At 40.8% G+C, this 20950-nt stretch overlaps 1 protein-coding gene across 2 annotated transcripts; it reads left to right on the top strand.

The window, feature by feature from the left end:
* The first annotated feature begins 445 nt into the window (after positions 1–445).
* On the top strand, positions 446–20653 carry LOC307039481 (proto-oncogene tyrosine-protein kinase Src-like). Of its 2 annotated transcripts, XM_079681583.1 has the most exons (13): positions 447–922; positions 7711–7995; positions 9030–9129; positions 10938–10955; positions 12103–12201; positions 12443–12546; positions 14820–14969; positions 15052–15207; positions 16079–16258; positions 16594–16670; positions 16762–16915; positions 17038–17169; positions 17775–20653. In XM_079681583.1, exons 2-13 carry the CDS (start codon positions 7719–7721, stop codon positions 17981–17983), a joined length of 1656 nt encoding a protein of 551 aa, XP_079537709.1. In that variant the 5' UTR covers positions 447–922; positions 7711–7718; the 3' UTR covers positions 17984–20653. The 2 variants fall into 2 exon arrangements, with proteins under 2 accessions (XP_079537710.1, XP_079537709.1); XM_079681584.1 differs by lacking the exon at positions 10938–10955 and having other exon boundaries at positions 446–922.
* Positions 20654–20950: the final 297 nt, after the last annotated feature.

Genomic DNA, 20950 nt, shown 5'->3' on the forward strand with positions numbered 1-20950 from the left:
TTTTGTCAGCACAAACTTGCTTTACATTGTCACACTACCTCAAAAGTAAATATGTACTATTGTTTATTTATTAGCTCTTATATGCCTAACCATGTAAACGTATTTTTAACACGTGAGGCCGCATAACACAACATTTGAGTTTGGGTATCAATGCGCAGCCTGAAAGTTACTGTTCAAAACAGCGTTGTGAACTTGTGAGTGTCGCTTAGCAACCGGCTCTGACAGCAATAGCATTTGTCAACGTTTCTGAATGATAGGCCTACGTGAAACACTGTACACAACTGAGTATTTATGTCGTGTTGTTAAACTACTTAAATCAGATTCAGATAGAAAGCTTCTGAATCGTGACCGCAGATTATATTTTATAAAAGCTAAACGTGGGTGTTGTCGTGCCAACGCCTCGGTGAATTAATGTAACAATCACGGCGTCGAGTTACGCAACGCGACGTGAATCCTCTGGACTTCACCATCGTTGCGTAGAAAGCGTACAACTCAGGCTCATCATATTTTTGCGCTCGTGTTTCGTCAGTGATGCACTATCCCGTGCCTCCCCCCACACGAGGCATGTCTCCTCCACACCAGAGCGCTACTCCTGCCGCTTCCTCGCATGAATTTACCACGCCGTCTCTTCCCAGCTGAAAGGATACCTCTCCGCCGGGTTGGACGCTGTTTGTCCGGCCCATCGACCGTTGCCGCCCCCGGCAGCTGTGCCCTCTGCTCCCGAAGGCAGTCCCCGTCATGACCTCCCCTTTCTGCGATTCTGCCGATATCCGCTAAATGGGCTTGGTGGCTGGGCAGAGGTTTCCACAGCAACTGGCCATCCGCTTCCAGTATTTCCCTAATGAGGACAGCCTTCAGGATTTAACACGAGTCCTCGCTGCGCGTCTCTGATTTTTGGGCTGAATCTCCAGACGCGTCAAAGGTGAGTAAATTAGCAGCGTTTAATTGCGAGAAAATATGATTTATTTCGGGATTTCATCAAGAGTATTTGGTTTGTTGCTGCTCATGTTCCCATATTGATGTTTTACACAGCCTCTCACACTGTCTAGTATTTCATTGTTGCACAGGCCATTCAGTCAGAGCTGCTCGCACATTTGCTCAGTGCCACTCAGCCTGTGCCAGGGCTCCGTTGTTGTTGACGATCTACTACACCCCCCGGACAAATGCGCACTGTGTGTGCAAATGTCCTATTTTGGATTTTCTGACGGGCAAAACACCATGAGGCAGTAAATCGACTGCGAACATAAAATTAAAGCCAACAATCTATCGAAATTCAAAATGGAGCTGTAACAGCACCTGTTTTGATTCATCAGGCCGCATATGCGCTGTATATGAGCCGAAGCCAGCCGCAGCCACAGCAGCATTGTCGCCCTTTACCTCCCTGTTCCCATTCACAAATTCCAGTTTACGTGCCTAATGTGGATCAGTTTGGCAAACAGGGTTAATGTTTTCTTTCTTTTTTGTATTCCCTCCCCATAGCAAATACGTTTATCATTGACAGCTGCTACTCCTGTAGGCAGCTACTACCCCACCCCTTGTTTCTTTGAAAGCAGCTTTGCTGACAACTGGTGTTTAATCCCGCGGAAATAGAATTGTAATTGTGTAGCTAATCTATTTACAGTCGGTTTTGGGATTTGGACAAATTCCAGCTAATTTCCATAGTGCAGCAGAATCAGGTTTGCTAAGAAATGTAAGACTTGAATCATGGGAGAGCTCAACATGGGATTTTTAACACTGGACAACCAGATGCTATAATATGCTAGCCTCATTTTCAAAGCACGAGGTAAGCATAGCCTTAAAGAAATAACATCATAATACCTTATTGGATTGAATGAATTTCTCTATTTTTTTTACAAACTGAGATTGTTAAAATAACAACAGTGGGTCAAAAACACATTGTTGGCCTTCACAGGGCAGTAAGAAAGAGAAGCTTGTCTGGACTTGTTGGGCTTTGACCAAAGATTATTCTTCATTATAGATTAACCTACTAATGTTTTCTCAATGTTTCCATAAAATGATTCCCAAAGCCTTAAATCTCTTCATATATCTTGCTTTGTCTGGTCAGCTAGTTCGGATATAGTCAATTTACTATCACAAAGACAAAGAAACTGCACACAGAATGTAAGTCTTCAGAATTGAGGAGCTCACTTTTTATTATTTTTATTAAAAAAATGATAAGCAATAAGTATTCAATAGAAATTGTCGCTGTTTATTTGCCCTTTGGTTAACTAGTTGATTCATTGTTTAATTGTTTGCAGCTTTAGATGGTTTGGTCAAACATTCTCTTGTTCCTGTCAGAGCAGTTTAATGTACATTTTTAGGAGGAATAAAGTATAATCCTATTTGTTTATTTGAACGTGCTGTAATTCACAAAGAAAGGCTGGCTGTGGAGTTAATTGATTTGCTAAAAGTGTGTCACCTCTGTAATGAAACATCCATCATGCCCTCTTTCCTACTATCTGTCCTCCTTTATAGAGGCATGCTGTAGCAGCTTCTCCTCATAGCCTGGATAATGTTCAGTCTCCAGTTAAAGATGGACAGAAAACGGAAGTGTGTTTTATCAGCTGAATGCCACAATCCCCCTCTTGTCCTCCTCTTCCTTTTCTTCTCTGTGTGTTTTGTCACTGAGGAAGAGGGTAGTTGAGATGGGAGAGCAGGCACATACTTTGCAAACTGAGCGGGTCCAGCAAAACATTGGAGAAAAAATAACAGAGAATATCTGATCAAGGCGTCCACTGTTCTAAAATGGGACAAATCTTGATAGCTATGTGAATGCATCGGTTTTCTTTAGTCCCCTTTAAAGAAACTGCCCGTTTTCTCTTTTTGGCCCAACCTATTTATAGATTATCTGTGTATTATGTGGACTGCACTATGTCATATTATTATCATGCAGCATATAGCAGTACTGGACAGTGACGTTAATGTGCACATTTCCGCTTGTTTTGATCTTGAGGAGCCATCATTTTCTCTCTCTCTCTCTCTCTCTCTCTCTCTCTCTCTCTCTCTCTCTCTCTCTCTCTCTCTCTCTCGCTGCTCCTCCCCAGGGCAAACTGTAATTTCCCATTTGACTGAAACATTGGCTCCAGCCCCTTCTCTTTCTGCAGCACAGTGGCAACTGTTACCGTCTGTTGTGACTCAGTGAGGTTTGTCATGGCCAAATGTGCTTATGTGCCTGACCAGAAACGTAAAGCACGTGTGCTCAGCTGGAGATCGAGGATTACTAAGTGCTGATTAACCAGACAAATCGTGACTAAACTCCTTTTTGCAAACCTATTCAACATCAAAGGTAGGCTGTATTTAAGCGCAGCACTTTAAAAACATAATTTTCTGCAACAAATTGGTGCGGTTTTATTGTGGAACCAGCAACATAAGATATTTTACGAGACTACAGTGTGTAGATACCTGGAAGAAAAAGGTGCACCATATTGACTTTAGATCATCAAACCTTTAAAAGATGTGTTAATATTTGTTCTTTCTTTATTGCGCAATTACCTGCTAACTGTACACTTTGGTAGCTCCTATCCAGACTTATAGTGAAAGTATATGTTCCTGACCCAACTCCAATATTGAAAACAAAATCTGCCGACCTCTGTCTTTACACAAATGCATTGGGTCTGAGCATTCTGAGTTAGACTTATCACGGAAGTATCCGACAATGTCATTTCAGTCACACATTTCCTTGTTTTGCTAAACAATGGTTCTTGCTGAGCTGTGGTGGAGGCATAGTATAACATAAGAGACTTAAAGTCTAGAGCTGAATTCAAATTGTAAACATATGACCTCATGATGTTGTTAAATAATAAGTCAAAGGACCACCAATGTGATTACAATTCATCCAGATGGGAGCATGAATGTCTGAAAAATATTTCATGGCATATCTCAAATAGTTGTTGAGCTATTTTAGCTTTAGCGGAACTTTAAAACAGATCGAAGTATATGGATTTCAACCTCATCACTTACATTAAAAAAACGACATTGTGGACAGGACGTGAAGGTTGAAATGTCCTTTTTATGGAGAAGCCGGATCTGAATTGGCAACGTGGGTATGTCATTTTCCAAGGTGCCTGCTCTATTGACTTATATTCATTGTAGGCACCTAAGCTCAGTTTCTTTACTTCCCCCCAATCCCTACATTATTCCGTCCATGTACGGACAGTTTTATAGATTTTGTGAGCCTGGGTAAACACTGAGACTGTGAGAGAGACGCAGGCAAGTGATAAATGCACTGCGGAAATTGAAGTGCTCTTGAACTCAATCATGGTCCTGAGGTAAATACCCCTCAGAGAGCCGCCTTTGAACAAGGCCTTTATTTGCCATGATTCATATCTAATCCTTCAAATCTCCTTTCCCACAACACAACCAGGCACAAGTTTATTTAGGTTTCTTCACACAGTCAGCTTGTATATGCTTTTATTGTTGTTGTTTTTAACACTATTAAACCAGATGTTGCATAACTTCATTTTTAGAAATGCAGCTCTTAGTGCTTTTAATTAACATTATAGAAAGCACTTTTAACATACTGATACAGTACAAATAAAGATCCTGTACAGTCGGGAGCAATGCAAAAAGATTTCCTTTCTTTCTTTTTTTTAAGAAAGATTTTGATTTGTGTCCTGGGAAAAAAAGGGAAAATAGAGTGTCTTTGTAGCTCGCCCTCCACCTCATCTCCCTCCTTGCTTGCTTCCTTCCTCCCATCCCACCCTCCCACTGCTCAGGTGCCTGTTCTTGTTGCACTCTTGAAATTGTAGCAATGTGGTGCAATCTGGCTCCCACACATGCTCCAGTTGGATGGAAAAGCTCAAGGGACTAAAATCTCCCTTTTCCATCTTTTTTTCCCCTTCAATCTTCAAAAGACTTCAACATCTTATTTTATACCCATGATACGTTTGTCTCCTTTATATAGCCCCCTTCATTTCACATCATAACGTTGGAAGTAGTGTTAACACTTCTTGCTATTTGGTATCTCTGGTACCATATTAGGAAAAGGCGTGAGGATCAGCTACAATGCTAGCTCTGTTGTTTATATAGCAGCATGTGAGACTTTCAAGGGCACTCTGGTGTTTGCAGCATCCTGGAGGGAACCGGGGGAAAGTGAATCTCTTTGGACATGGCTTCTGCCATCGCTGCTTTGGGATATGTTTGTAGTGCTGTTTGAGGATCATTACTCCCCTGCATCTGTGTGTGCTTAATCCTGATGATCAGTCAGTTTTCCTAATGAAAGTCAAATCTTCCATAGTACGCTGTGCATGCTGCAGTGCATGCTGCAGTGCATTCAACTGAAGTAGTGCATTCAACTGAAGTTTTTAGTAGTACTCTTGATAAAAGTATGGAACACTCACTCATTGCACTTTTAGAACCACCACACATTTTGTCACTGATATGATTCCCAGTCAGCTTATTGAGACAGTTTGTAACCCGCTCTGACCTCATTGAATCACATCAAGCTTCCCCGTATTTCTACAACAATTAAAAAGCCTCACATCAATCAACATTATGACACATCTGTAATGACACATCTCTTTGCCTGTAAAAGGGGTGTATACTTTCATGCTTTAACGTTCAAAGAAACTTTATTTTTCTCATATTGCCTGTGCTGCTGCAGCACCTCTTTTCACCCTCTGTCTGAAACCAGTGCCCAGTCGGCTCTGATTGGTAAGCGCTGTTGCGATTGGTCAATTGCTTAGAGATATCCCTACCCTTAGTCCATCACCTACAATGTTGTTAAGCGCTAGCCAATAGAAGTGCACGTGTGATGCGTAGTGATGTCACTATGTTGCAGAAGTAAACAAAGAAGTCAAATGGATGTGTTTCAGGCAGGGGAGGGAACTTTTGCAGACCATTTTAAATGAACAAAAAGCATAAAAACCATCATCTTCATTTGACATTCTTATGACCTGGACCGCTAAATATATCTGTTGCATAAGTGCCTTCATTATTCTTTAAAGACTGTGAGCACTCCTGTCCGTCCATCCGGAGTATGAACTGGTAGATGTTCGAGGCAAAAGCAAAGTCCATTACTGATATCCGGAGAACTTTGATAAATCAAGCATCTGGTTCTTCACACAATTCGCACAGTCCTATTCACCCCTTTCTGCATAGACCTATCTCTCTGTGACTCAGTGTTGCACCATGGGATACGTTAACCCCCCAGCGCGCCAGATTACAGGCTGGCAGGAGTTGAATCAAAGCTTGCATGACCGTACGTGTGTGCTTCAAATCACTCTCACACAACTGGGCAGCTTACGCGCCCACACATCTCCACAGTGAGATCCATCCCCATCTTTGAGATTTCTCATACCTGTGTAATTATGTTATGCAAGACAATTACACTTAGAAACACCCACTACGCCTCAGCTGTCCATGCAGTATACAACAACCACCTACACGTTCTTTTTACAGCCACAGCCGGTTCCTTCCTCCTTGTCTGTTAATAACCCTCTGTCCTGTCTGTCAGACTCTCACAACTGTGCTGCAAACCATCACACGGATGCATGCATGTGTTGGGGGGGGGGGAAAAAAGGATGTGAGATGCAACATTGCTTGAGTGTTAGTGTGCGATTGAGCCTCGTCTCCCAGAGAGCAAGGAACAGCTGCTCACATAGACACTGGTGCAAACACTGTCTGGAACTGAGAGCGCCTCTATTCACAAAGGAACGAGGCTGTTTCATGTGGGTATGACTGTCTCCGTTACAGCCGGCCTGAAATAGCCGGTCTCACAGTGAGTCACTCTGCAATGCCTCGAGGGTGGACTTGGTGTGTGAACACGGCACTCCAACTTTCTGTGGGAGCACTTGACTGTCTGAGCGTGTTTGTCTTTGTCTGCACTCAGAATGACAGCGCGCTCTTTATCGGCCCATAATTGATGTATTCTGAATCAGGATTGAGAGGAGAAGCAGGGGTGTATAATAACCTGTAGGAGGTGAAACTGTGTCTGTCCTTGTCAACTCACCGGTGTTAGCACTCGGCTTCATTACAGCCCACTTTGTTTGTTTTCCTTGCAGATGCTTATTGATTCAGAGCAGGTTGAATCAGATGGGGATGACCTTGAATGTGTGTTGGCTGTCTCAAGGTGTCCTGTTCTCCCAGTATTTGCATGCTAAACGGTTTTAACTGAACCTGGACTGCCTCCAAGGATACTCTGTGATGAGCATAGATGAATAGCACCCACTGCTGAGAGGAGTTTCTGTTTGAGAAAGGTGGATGAGTAGAAACTGAAACAGGGTCAGTTCCTATTGGTCAGTTTTTCTTTTTTTAGTGAACAGCTTTCATTTCCTGTCAGGACATATTTTATTAACTCCTATGCGACTGAACATTATCTTAATAGATGATCCAGCATCAAGCATTTTATAGCAAACTGAAATGTTCTCATAATATTAAACGTATCTTTATCTATAACATTTCCACTTTTTGAAAGTAATAATTTATGGTTTAGTCAAAAAGAAGCTGAAACCAGACAGTGATGGGTGTTTTTCCTTTTTGAAACCAGACAGTGATGGGTGTTTTTCCTTTTTTTTATGGTGAAAGATTCCGTTCTTTAATCAATTAACAATTATGAATAGCCAATGTTATTTCAGTCAATTGAATCATTTGTTAATAGTTTTATTGCTATTTGGTATATTAGGAGAATCAGGGACATCTTTTTTTTCTTTTTTTTGTTATCTCTCTGGACATGCTGCATACTTACTCATCACTGCATGGCTCTGATCCCAGGTCTGCACATGGGGGCGGGCAAAAGCAAGCCCAAGGAGCCGGGCCAGCGCTCCATGAGCCTGGACGGCACCATCGGCTCAGGCTCAGACGGCGGGCACTTCCACCACCTGGGACCCGCCCAGCAGACCCAGACCCCCAACAGGAGCCCCGCCGTAGGGACAGGCAGGCGGGGGCAGCATCAAGGGCAGCACCACCTCGCCCCGACAAACACTCCTGAGCTGGCTCTCTTTGGGGGGGTGGACCACACAGGCACCATCACCTCGCCCCAGAGAGGACCTCTGTCAGGTAGGCACCTCTCTGAGAGAGGGTTAAAGTTCAGTTATACAACAAATGCTACTAAATAATATTCAATTCATGAGCTTTTTGTTTTGGGCGGTCAAAAAATCAGTACCACAGCTATGTTCAATGTTATGTGGTACAGCCCACCACTGGTTAGCTTAGCTTAGCATAAAGACTGAAAGCGGGGGGAGCTGTGTGACCCAAGGAAGCCATTGTGCCCAGCCTAGAAAAAGTCACACATACAATCTCCCGTATAATAAGTTTTAAAGGTGCTGGGAAGCAGATTTTCATTGTTCCCAGTCTTTGTGCTAAGCTAAGCTAAGCTAAGCTAAGGATTTCCTGACTCCAATTTTATATTGAGCGCAGAGCTTTGAGTGAGATATATCTTCCCATCTAATTCACAACAATAAAGTCATTTTAATTCATTTCCCAAAATATTGAAACTATTTTGTTAAATGTGAGTGACACACTAGAGCCAAATTAATCCTGTATGCCAAATGACCATAGATTGCACAAAATAGTCTACTGTAAAGTGATATGACCACAGGAAAAGATTGGACATCAGCTGGTTAACAGACTTAAAAGCTTCTCTTTGACTTTGAAGCCTTTCATCTTGAAATGTAGCAGTAATATGTCTAGATCGACCAGATGGTTAGGTTAATGTTGCTCAGGCTGCTGTTGTATGCGCTGGCCGCCTCCTCCAGTGCATCTAATGAGCCGATCAATGATTGGCTGCAGAGTCCTTGGGTTTAGATCACTGGTTCATTACAAGGAAGCGGGAGAAAGCTCCAAAGGAAAATATATGATGGCTTTGTCCTTCACAGACGATCGGTCACAAGAAGTCTGAACGTCAATATTTCTCATTAAGCCTTGGTAAACAGTTTTAGAAAGATGTGAAAAAATACTGGGATTTAGAGCTATATAAGCATCGGTTTTATTATTGAAGTTAGATCATGGAAGTGAATAAATCTCAACAGGAAGGACCATTGCCTTTAATACCATTGTACCTTAAATGTGTTTTTGTGTGTTGTTTCTTGCAGGAGGTGTCACTACATTTGTGGCGCTCTATGACTATGAGTCACGGACAGCGTCTGATCTGACCTTTAGGAAAGGTGACAGGCTGCAGATTGTCAACAACACGTAAGAATCAACCGCTTCCGTCCCTTTCTCTAAAGACACAACTTCATCAAAAAATCGAAATGAACTGATTTGTAAACGCACACGTGTTAATGAATGAACACAGTCAGAGCTGGTGACTGTGGAGCGATGCCGACAGCAGAGTCTGATCCTCTCCATCTGTTGATTAAAACGGAGCAGAACGGCTCTTTACAACTGCAGTCTGCTCCTCCTCAAAACTGTATACACAATCTTTTACGAAACATTATGGAGAGCATGATATAGCAAGATCGCTACACTCATATATTTCCTCCACACAGATAACACCTAAACAACTAAGTGTTTTCCTATTGCATGACACCACATGCTGAAGTTTGCATGTGAGAAATTATGTGTGTATTTAAAAGCATGTGGGGCCGTATTACAGAAAGGTCTTAGCTTTTATATCCAATCTTAATTGTTTTTTAACTGTTGTATTTAGTTTTAAGTGATGATTTAGGAAACACCTACCCTTTACAAATGAACAGTTCCTAGATTAATGTCCCTTAAAGGTGGGGTAGGTAAGTTTCAGAAACCGGCTCGAGTGCACTAAAATGTGAAAGTACAAAGCCAAAAAGAATCCGCCCCTTCCTTCAGACTTCCTTACAGAGCACCTCCTCCGCGAGAGCAGGCTGCAGTAACGTTACATATCAGGCAAAGCTAAACACATCTAGGTTAGCAATACTACACAGCCAAAGCAACTCCGATATTGACTCTGGTTTGACTTCTCCTAATTTCCACTTTCTTTTTGTTCTTAATTTGCTCCGTTACATTTTTTCTTTTGCGACCAGTAGACGATGTTGAACCTAACTCTGCCATGGTGGAAGTGGCCGCCTGTTGCTGGCGAGTCATTGAAGTACTGCTGCAATGCACGCCCAATGACGGCACGAGATACATTTATGCGTGCACGAGATGGTAGGCTGACAGACAGGGCGGCAATCCAATCCGTTTAGCCGGCCATTGGTTGTAGTTTTTACAGTATTACGGGTTCCAAAGATGACATTTTTTGTCAAAGCTCTTAAGATATTCATTGCTATCGGGATGTTAAGAGCATTCCATGGAATATAACAAAAAGTGTATCTCGAGCCGGTTTCTGAAACTTACCTACCCCACCTTTAAGGATTTCTAATGTTATTTAGCATCACACTTTTTAAAATGGTATTGAGAGAAATCCTTACTTAGACTTTCCATTTCAAATCAAGAATATTAGGAAGAAATGTCCTATAATACAGCCCTTGGAAAATAAATGATTACCGGTACGTGTGTTTTAAATCAGAACAATGTTTTTTTTTTTGCCTGAGCTCTTTCCATAACTTCCTATCATAACACTGAGCTGCTGTTATTTATAATGTGTCTGTATATTTGTCTGCCACTAGATAGTACGGCTATTTTACATAAATAATTCAGTTCTAATATCTACTTTAAAAACAATGCATGGGAGAAATCCTTAAATGCAAATACTGAATAAAAAGTAGCGAGACTTTAAAGTGAATCCCGAATTCTACATATGTGGATGTGATCATTTATGAATAATAGTTGTGGGAATATTTTTGCCTTCCTGTCTCGCAGAATTATTAAAAATGAAATAGAAACTGGAACTGAAAACTTTGAAAGCAGTGCAGCTTGTGAACCCCCCCCCCCCCGCTGTGTAGTCCCGCAGCACTTCGGGGTCCTGCTATCTGTCAGTCTGCGCTGCTCGCCTTGCTGTGTCTCCTCGCTGGGTTTTGATGTGTCTGCTGTGTCTGTTATCTCTCCCTCTCTCCTTCTCTCTTATGCTTCATGGTTTCTCCTAGGAAAAAGTACAGCTTCAGGTCAGTAACACTTAATGCTTTTAAAAATCTCACGCAACCTTTTGTTCACCGTCCCTTTGCTGCTGAGCGGATTTGTCTGATCAAGCTCGTAGCGTAACTGCAATGAATTAATACATATTAAAAGATGTAGAGACTTGGTGCTCTAACTTTCTTGATACGTCTCTTTTGAAACAGGTAAAGGTTTAAAATGCATACTAAGGGACTACAAGTGGAATAAAAGGTTGCATTTGTTTGTCTTTTTCTCTTAATAGTGTGTTTTCTTCTTCACTCTTTGCTGAAATGTGGGAATCAATTTATGTTTGGGTGTCAGTCCAAACATTTAGAAGTTTTTATTCTTTCACAAGTGATTGTTTTTACTAAGAAAACAATCGGAATCCAATCCTGTGTTGCAGGTACTTTCATATTTAATGGATTTGACGAGTAGCATATTTTCTTATTGGCAACATATCCCATGAATAAGCAAAACCAACAATTGTATTTAGCTTAACCTTCATTGTCGGCCAAACCATTTAAAAACAGTTGAAATGTACCTCATTATGTTGAAAGTGGGCACTGTTGTTTACTTTGAGTCAATCCCCCATACAACTCCGTTATGCTGTATATGACCTTTTCTATTCATCGATCATAGCAGGGCCTGGTTTAGTTGTTTGATAAATTGATCCAGAATGTCATTGACAGAATGTCATGTCACTCGCTAGCAACAAATTCTAAGAACCTTTAAATCTGAGTAAATGTTTCATATTGTAGATCAATCATGAAAAGTGTCCACTTTTTGTTTAGGCACCTAAGTATTTGAAGGGAATGCGCACACGCACATTTCAATGTTAATGCTAAGCTGCTTTTTTTCTGCAGCCATAAATAAAAACATATAATTGTGTCTTGTTTTTTCAAACTTTCACTTTTTATTGGTTGGAATCAAAAGGCCTCAGGCTGAGATCAGACCGTTTGCAATGTTGGATTTGGTCTTTTGGTGGCATTTGTTGAAAATGAGAAAAAATACATACAGCTTTATTGTTCTTTCTACATCAAATAGTATGTCTCTTAATTGGGAAAGGATTCATAAACCATGAAATGTTGTTGGTGTAAGTTTTCTGTTAATGGTTCTGTTGACGCTCTCTGTCTGTCTCTGTCTTTCTCTCCATCACAGAGAAGGGGACTGGTGGCTCGCTCGCTCCCTGACGACGGGAGAGAGTGGGTATATCCCGAGCAACTATGTGGCTCCGTCCGACTCCATCCAAGCAGAAGAGTGCGTTATCCTCTCATTGTTTCACTCCTGTTGTTTTTTTCCTTTCAGTGATATAAGATGTGTTTTCTTGGTGCTAAATCCAGCTGTATTCTCTATCTACTTCTAACACACAAAGATATAGAGAGTATATTTTCCGATTTGTACCACCCAGTACAGCTATATTCAATGTTTCTGCCTGCCTGCTGCAGACGCTCAGCTGCAGCTTCTGTCTGATCTGATTCTCCCTGGCCCACTTTGGCAGGTGGTATTTTGGGAAGATCACTCGGCGCGACTCCGAGAGGCTCCTTTTGAACGTGCAGAACAGACGAGGAACCTTCCTGGTGAGGGAGAGCGAGACCACTAAAGGTGAGAGAGCAGACTCTCTGGAGACAGCAGACAACATCAGGATGATCCAATTAGCCCTTCCTCTGTGTCTGATTATAAATAAATGTTGATTCATGTAACTTGAACATGACATTGTTTTTTTTTTCTTTAAATTCATTAAATAACCGATTCCAGGCTTAATTGCCTAATCCTTGATGGCTCCATCAACAGCTGAAACAGTATTTTTCTGCTGCTTGACTAATTGGTTAGTCTATGAGCAGAAAATGAATGCACAATCTTTTTTTTAAATCATTTTAAGTCGTATTTTTAAAACAAAAATGACCCAATTTCAGTAGTTCAATTCTCTCATGTTAATATTTGCTGGTATTTCTTACCTTATGACATTTCATACACTAAAACATACATGGATTGATTGTGATAATAATAGGGATGTTAATATGCAAATGTCCCCTCTGTGGGACCAATAAAGGTATTCTGATAAATAGTAAAGATAACTGATTATACAACATTAAGACATATGGTCAGTTATCATTAGAAGAGGCGGAGCATCACAGCATTATATACAAATCTTTTTTTAAAAAAGGATATTCTTCCAAATGAGCATGGATTTAAATCTTTATAACAGACCGATCCTTTGGGTTCTTTTTCCTGGCAATTCCTTCATGTAAGAAAATGTATCCCTTTTTAAGAAAAAAGAATCCTTACTATAAAACACGTTTCATAAAACCTGAGCTTTTTATTTTTAAAATGTGTTTATCCTGATGACAGATTCTGTGTCTCCTGGAGAAAACTCCACGCAGCCGAGAAGTAGATCTTCAGGGACTCAATTTAAAGACACAACCTCGTAATTAAGTCATCTGTTAACTTTCACAGAGGCCTATGGCATGTTTTTTGTGTTTTCTGGAGTTTTGCATCTTTCTGAAAAACTCTGCATTCAGATCTTGTCCTTGTGACGTCAGTGGGCTCTATAGGGGGTTGTTTAGAGGAAGTGTGGGGGAAAAAAAGAGTGGAGTGGATGGGCCTTGTGAATGGATAGGGGTGAATCACTCTGCCAGAACTAGGTCAGCCTCGGAGGGTGCTGGATTTCCCCCTGGCCATAATTTTCTATTCCACACACACACACACACACACACACACACACACACACACACACACACACACACACACACACACACACACACACACACACACACACACACACACACACACACACACACACACGTTGAGGGAGGGGAGGAGAGGCATGAAGAGGGGGGAGACTTGCAGGAAAGGGGAATAGTAGGAGTGGCTCTGGCAGGAGGTGTGTTGGCCCCTGGGTGTGTTCTGTATTAGATGTCACATGTGAAGCGTATAGAGTGAAAGGGGCATGTTGAAAGTGTAAATCATGTCAGACTAATAGTGATGCATCTGATTATTTGTAAGGCTCAGGCAAAAAGATGCCTTAAATATGTGAAGTGAAAATATCATGACTGCCTTTGTTAGTGGTTGTTTCCCCTTTTTATGACATATGAGTAAAATATGTATTTAAAATTGGTTTAATTCTAAATGTGTTCTGTTCATGCCCTTTTGATTCTGCAAAGCACATCTAATAATTTAGTTCAAGCTGTATCTTGGTCTTTGGTTTATTACAAACGATCATGTGTTAGAAAAGGTTGGTTTATAGCATGAAAGTTCAAAAGACGTCAATGGTTTATCTGCTGGAACAGTACTGTGATGATCAGATACTTTGTTCACTTCTTCTGACCTGATATAGACGATCAGAGAAGATTGTTCTTTATTTTCAACCTCCCTGTAGTAAAAATAACTCCTCTTAATGTATTTTCATATTTTTATTTTAATATCTATTTTTGATCTAATAGAAGTGGAAGAAGCTCTACAAAAAATATTACTAATAATCTATGCAAAATTGTTTAGATAGGAACACATCCTAAAAATCTCAAATAGGTTGTTTGAGGTACTCTTGAGGATAAGAATACAGATAGAAATAACAATAAAACTCCAATGTTATTATTGTGTTATTATAAAATAATTGTAAGCATTTAGAAAGATGCACATTGGTGTTTTCTTGGTATTGCATTATGAATATTTATTTTTACTCAGATCAAATTCTACTTCCTAGTTGGTCATGGAGCAGGACAGAAAGGCTTGGTTGAGTTTCCAGGGTCTTAAAGAGGCCATCAGGGACTTGCCCAGCGCAGCGCAGCTGCTAGGAAACTCCGCAGAGCAGCTGTCACGCATAAGCTTCATTTTATTTTTCTAACCTGTGTCTGTCTGTTGTTGTGTCTCGTTCACAGGGGCATATTGCCTGTCAGTGCTGGATTATGACAACACCAAAGGCTTGAATGTGAAACATTACAAGATCAGGAAGCTGGATAGCGGGGGATTCTACATCACCTCGCGCACCCAGTTCAGCAGCCTACAGCAGCTAGTCTTCCACTACCGCAGTGAGTCCCCAGACAGCTGCTCTCTGATAGTTAACCTTCCGCTGACCTGCCAGCTCACTCTCCCTTTTCTCACCTCTTTCAGAGCACTCTGATGGGCTGTGCCATGCTCTGTCAGACGTGTGTCCTGTGGCCAAACCTCAGACGCAGGGACTGGCCAGGGACGCCTGGGAGATTCCCAGAGAGTCCCTCCGCCTCGACCTCAAACTGGGACAGGGCTGCTTTGGAGAAGTTTGGATGGGTAAGATCTACAGTGTACACCACCACTTTTTAATGGAAGTGATTGCTTTCCTCTTTCACCATGACAGATAGGCCTACAGGTTAAACTGTGAAAATATGAGGATCAATTTGCTCTTTTTTTAAGTAAATATTTCCGATTATTGCTGATAAAAGTTATTAAAGTTTACGTATTTCTTATTAAAGGAGAAGTGTGAGATTTTGGGATAAAGGCTTATTCTTTTTCTGGCAGAGAAATACATGCTTAACATCAGTCTAATGTCCTTTAAAACATACGGCTACATTTAGTAGCCTGTTAGCTTAGCACAAATACTATAATCGAACAGAATAGCTACCTCAGGTGCTGATTTTAACAAATGAGATATAACATATTAAGTTTAAGCTTAGAGATTCTGGTAGGTTTATATTTAAATCTTTAGATTGAGCCAGGTTAGTTGTCCCACTGTTTTCAGGCGTAATGCTAAGCTAGGCTAACCGGCTGCTGACTTTATGAATGGAAATATATGGCAGTAGCATTGATATCCTCATTTAACCCTCAGCAAGGACAGATTACATATCAGGATGAGATCTAACATTTTGTAATGAGCCTGTGGGGGTGCAAGCATGCGAGCATTTATATCTGTATGCAGCTCATCTCGCACACCACTGGACCCTGGAGATTTGGATTTTTTTCTGCACGTATTATGCAGTATGCTCAATGACCTCTAAACACAAAATTCAAAAACAAACCTTTTTTGTTGTTTAAAAACAGACATCCATAGAGAGTTCGTCCCATTGGTCTAATTTTGAAGACGATAATTTGCATATTAATTCCACTGCAGATATAATATGATAAAGTTAGAAACAATACTTTTTTTTTTCCTGTTTTCTGACAGGCACATGGAACGGCACAACACGGGTAGCCATAAAGACCCTAAAGCCTGCCACCATGTCTCCAGAGGCCTTTCTTCAGGAAGCTCAGGTCATGAAGAAGCTGAGGCACGAGAAGCTCGTTCAGCTGTATGCTGTGGTGTCTGAGGAGCCCATCTACATCGTGACAGAATATATGAGCCAAGGTAACACAGGATGCAGACTGTAACAAGTGCTAGGTGTCAAAACCTTACAATTCTTTGCTATGAAAATCATATTCTTCTGTAGACTACAGTATTGTTAAGCATTGAGGTAGGCTACCTTTTTTTTTAATAATGACAAAAGTTAATAGGCTATCAAAATAAATTGTACTAATGTCCTGGTGTTCTTTCTAAACTTTGCTTTCGAATACCATCATCTATTCCAAATGCTGATAGCTGTGCTTCAAGGTTTACACATATGATGGAAAATGGGTAATTTATTTGGTGGTTATCTGTCATTATCTACAACTGTACATTTTGTTTGTATCTTGCCCTTACAGGCAGCTTGCTGGACTTCCTTAAAGGGGATGCAGGAAAGATGCTCCGTCTGCCTCAGCTAGTGGACATGTCAGCTCAGGTAAAGCTACTTTCAGATCAGCCACACAACATATAACATCATATTTCTATTTATAATAAAAGCCCCGCCCTCTTTTTGTCACTTCCTCTAGATTGCAGCAGGCATGGCCTACGTTGAGAGGATGAACTACGTGCACAGAGATCTGCGCGCTGCCAACATCCTGGTGGGAGAAAGCCTGGTGTGTAAAGTGGCTGACTTCGGCCTGGCGAGACTCATAGAAGACAACGAGTACACTGCAAGACAGGGTGAGTCCACAGCAGATTACTCTTTTATTTCTATAAATCTGCAACTGAACCTCAATGATGTTGACCCAAAAATGTTGTACTCATTTTTTACCTTTTGTATACATAAACCCCTGTTTCCTCAGGAGCTAAGTTTCCAATCAAGTGGACGGCACCGGAGGCAGCTCTGTACGGACGCTTCACCATCAAGTCTGACGTCTGGTCCTTTGGTGTGCTCCTCACTGAGCTGGCAACTAAAGGCAGAGTCCCCTATCCAGGTACAGACTTGCATAATGTTTAGAGCTGAAAAGTTAATCGGCAACTGTTTCAATCGATTAATCAGTTTGACAATTTTTTTTGACAAAATGATCAGATTCCCACTTAGTAAATGTGAATATGTTTGGGTTTCCTTGCCCCTCAATGTCAGTAAACCGGATACATTTTAGTTTTGGACAAAATCTGACATTTTATAGACTCAAAAACGTTTGGATTAATCCACAATGCAAATAATCCTTAGTTGCAGCCATTATAATGTGTAAACACTGGAACAATGACTCTTAAACAAGACTTTCTCAAAACAATAATTATACTACATGATAAGAGCTGAAACAATAATTTGCCTATGTTTTGTGTTACTCAATAAATCAAACTATATTTTATTATACCTTGTGTTCTAAGGTATCGTGATGAGAAAAAAAAAATCTAATGAGCATTAGTTGCAGCCCTTAAAGTTATTCATAGTTTCATATTTTAGGTATTTAAATGAAGAATATGAACCAAATCAGATATTGTTCATGTGGCTGTTTAACATAATTGTATTTGTCAGAATTATTTTATTCAAACTCTTTCTTTTAACTAAAAGTAACTTGTGTTTCCTTGTTAGGTATGGTGAACCGCGAGGTGCTGGACCAGGTGGAGCGAGGGTACCGGATGCCCTGCCCGGCAGAGTGCCCCGGCTCTCTGCACGAGCTCATGCTCTCGTGCTGGAGGAAGGACCCGGAGGAGAGGCCGACGTTTGAGTACCTGCAGGGCTTTCTAGAGGACTACTTCACTTCCACAGAACCCCAGTATCAGCCTGGGGAGAACTTATAGAACCTCACACTGAACCCAACACAGAACGATCTGCACTAACCGACCTCAGAGGAGCACCTGTGGGAGGATCTGAGCCTGTGAAACTCACCTGGGAGGACCTTGAGGTTCTTCTGCAGAAGACCCACCATGTGCCATAAAGAAATCGCTACAGAAGAACCTGAAGAACCTCCTTTCTGCAAGCACTCCCTGTTTACTGAAGACTTTCCTGTAGAAGTGAGGGTCAAGGCTATAAAGGAGAACAGACTCTGATTTGATTATTGGTTTTGAAAGGAGGGACTGATGTGGGAGGAACCTAATCAGGATCTACAAATGGAGAGAGGGAGGGAAAAGAATGTCCATCCTGTCGAAGAGAGAAAGTCAAGGGAGGATATTTCCGACATGAGCTATTTAGCGAAAGCTTTCCCTCGTCCGTTGTTTCTTTTACCCTCGCCTGGTACCTTTTCCGCCCACAGGAGTGCACTGCCACTGTGGCTCAGGTGCCTAAGGGAAGTCTGTCTCTCTTAACGTCCTCTATCTCCCTTCTGGCTCTCTTTCTCTATTTCCGTCTGACTTTCAGTATTTCCCTCCAGTGTTCTCAAGTGCTGCTTCTTCAAAGTGTCTCCAAATAACTCTCTGGAACTCTACTTAGGATCTTTATTCATGTTTACTTGGACAAAATTATGTAGTTTAAGCATTTTCAGCGGCAGACAAGAAAAAAACCTTGATTTCACTTCATTGTTTTCTGTGATAATAGGCAAGGTTGTTAGAAACCCTGTCATGGTAGTGCCAGGGTAAATGTATTCAACAGGCAGGTTCTGTAACAATGCAATTAGGTCAACTGAAGTCAAATTTGAGGCCTTTCTTTTTCTTTTCTAGCTGTATTTCTTGAAATGCTGAACAGATCGGTTCCAACCTCAACAATTCAAAAATGATTTTGATACAGGTAGTGTTTGGATGCTTTGATTTACCCTGATTTAACTGGACAGTTGCATTGAAAATGATCAGCACAGTGACACTAAACAGCAGTTTGAGTAGTAGCTTGTTTCCTCAGAGGCGGGGTAACTGGGGTAACTTTCATCAAACATTTATGTGACCCACTAAGAGGCTGATGGCTATCCAAACCAATCATATTACTGTTTAATATTCAACCCAGCTCAAGATGGGAAAACCCTGAGTGTGAAAGCCTACCATGTTGTGTGCCAAATAAATCACATTTCTTTACTGATGTCCATGTATATAATGTTTTATTATCAAGGGGCTTACATGGGGGGTTTTAGTTTAACAAGAAATTGATTACTTACATTTTACAGAAAACTCTGCGCCATTTCTCTAGTTAACGTGATTTTAGTGACTAAACTGGAAGGAAAACCTGTTTAGGATTTTAAAAGGTTTGTAGTCACTTCTCAGCTGGTGTGTCCATGAAAAATATGCAACCAGGCGGCCCTAATGAAACTCTAAAACTTCAATCAGGTAACCCTAATAAAACTGTGTTTATGACTTCCTATAAGAGTTGATTTTAAAACCAGTTAGCATGCTTTTGTGACGTTCTTCTCTTGACCATTGGCTGGGTTTGTATTTATGCTGTACTGTACATCAACATGTGTATTTTTACTTTACTTGAGGCGAGGGGATCATAAACAGACATTTGTGCCATCAATCTATAATTATTGTTATTTTTTTATATCTTACCCACTGCTGCCAGTACTCACTGTCATACTGTACATACTGTAGCTCTTTAGGGTTGGTTTTGTATCATGTAAGCCACTTTCATATGGCAGGTATTTATGTTGGGTGTCACACAATTCACAGTGGATTAGTTTATGACGTAGTCAATGCAGCAACAGTAGAAATAAAGTGATAGATTGTTGCCAACAATTACTATCTAACTAGTTATCAAAATATGAGCCAGGCAGCAATAAGAGTAGGTCCATGCCCTCTAAAAATAGAAAATCATTATCCGGCGATTATGAATCCTGGCGGCTAATTTAATAAAAAATGTGGGCACTTGCAAACAACAAAAGGGAGCTTGAGTTGTGATATGACGTGAAAAATGAGGACAAAGATGTAAATAGTAACTTAAACAAATGACTGTGACTATCATGTAATTTTTTTTGTATTGTTTTTCTTTAATAGCCGACCATGTTGAGGTTTTTACAATGACGCACGCACGCCTGTTCCCAAAAAGTTTAAATAAGATGCTAATGGAGCTTAAGGAATGTGTTCTTCTTTTAATAGCCTATTGAACTTCTGCAAAAGACAATTTAAAATTGGGTTTGACATATATATATATATATTTCCGAGAACATCTTATCAGTGATATTCTCTTTTAAGAATTGGAAATCCCCTGTTTTCTTCTGACGCACTGAACCGCCTGTAAGTCACACTGTGGAAGTGGATGGGCTCATGACAAACATGAGTAATGTGATTGGATTTTAATGTGACACATGAAGAAGTGTCTGTCTTTTATTTAACCTTTTTATGAATCTATGCAGTTTTGGTGTGGCATTCCTGCAACTTCATGGCCATTTCGTTCTGAAGTAAAAAACAATAATCATAAACAGAAGGTGTGAGCATTTTGTAAGGACTTATTTGTCTTTTTTTGTTTCTGATGTAACAGCATTGAAATGGGTATCGTGCCACTTTATGTTCTTTAAATGTGCAATAAATTATATTTCAAATGTGTTTTTATAATAGTGTGTGCTGGTGTGTGTGCTGTCCTTTTTTGCCTGAATACAAATATCATGCTGTTTGGATGTGACTCAGTGATGAAGCGATCTGTGCGCTGTACCACAAGCCAATGTTTGGAGAAGTGAGCCTGTGATGTGAGGGTCATCAGTTCATGTTTCCAAATGTTTGTGACATTTAGGAAGACTTGAATGAGGTGGAAGTAAAAAGGGAAGCTGAAGTAGCAGAAGTGGCATTTCAATTACAAGTGCGTAAAATATGTTAGGTTGAAGTGTGAACATCGAATAAGATGGAAGTGTCACA

Source organism: Notothenia rossii (assembly GCF_949606895.1).
Source record: "Notothenia rossii genome assembly, chromosome: 5".
NCBI classification, from domain to species: domain Eukaryota; kingdom Metazoa; phylum Chordata; class Actinopteri; order Perciformes; family Nototheniidae; genus Notothenia; species Notothenia rossii.

Coding starts and splice junctions, on each gene's coding strand:
- LOC307039481 (XM_079681583.1), top strand. CDS start 7,719: ATGGGGGCGGGCAAAAGCAAGCCCAAGGAGCCGGGCCAGCGCTCCATG. Junction 7,996..9,029: donor CCAGAGAGGACCTCTGTCAG/GTAGGCACCTCT, acceptor TGTTTCTTGCAG/GAGGTGTCACTACATTTGTG. Junction 12,202..12,442: donor GACTCCATCCAAGCAGAAGA/GTGCGTTATCCT, acceptor CCACTTTGGCAG/GTGGTATTTTGGGAAGATCA.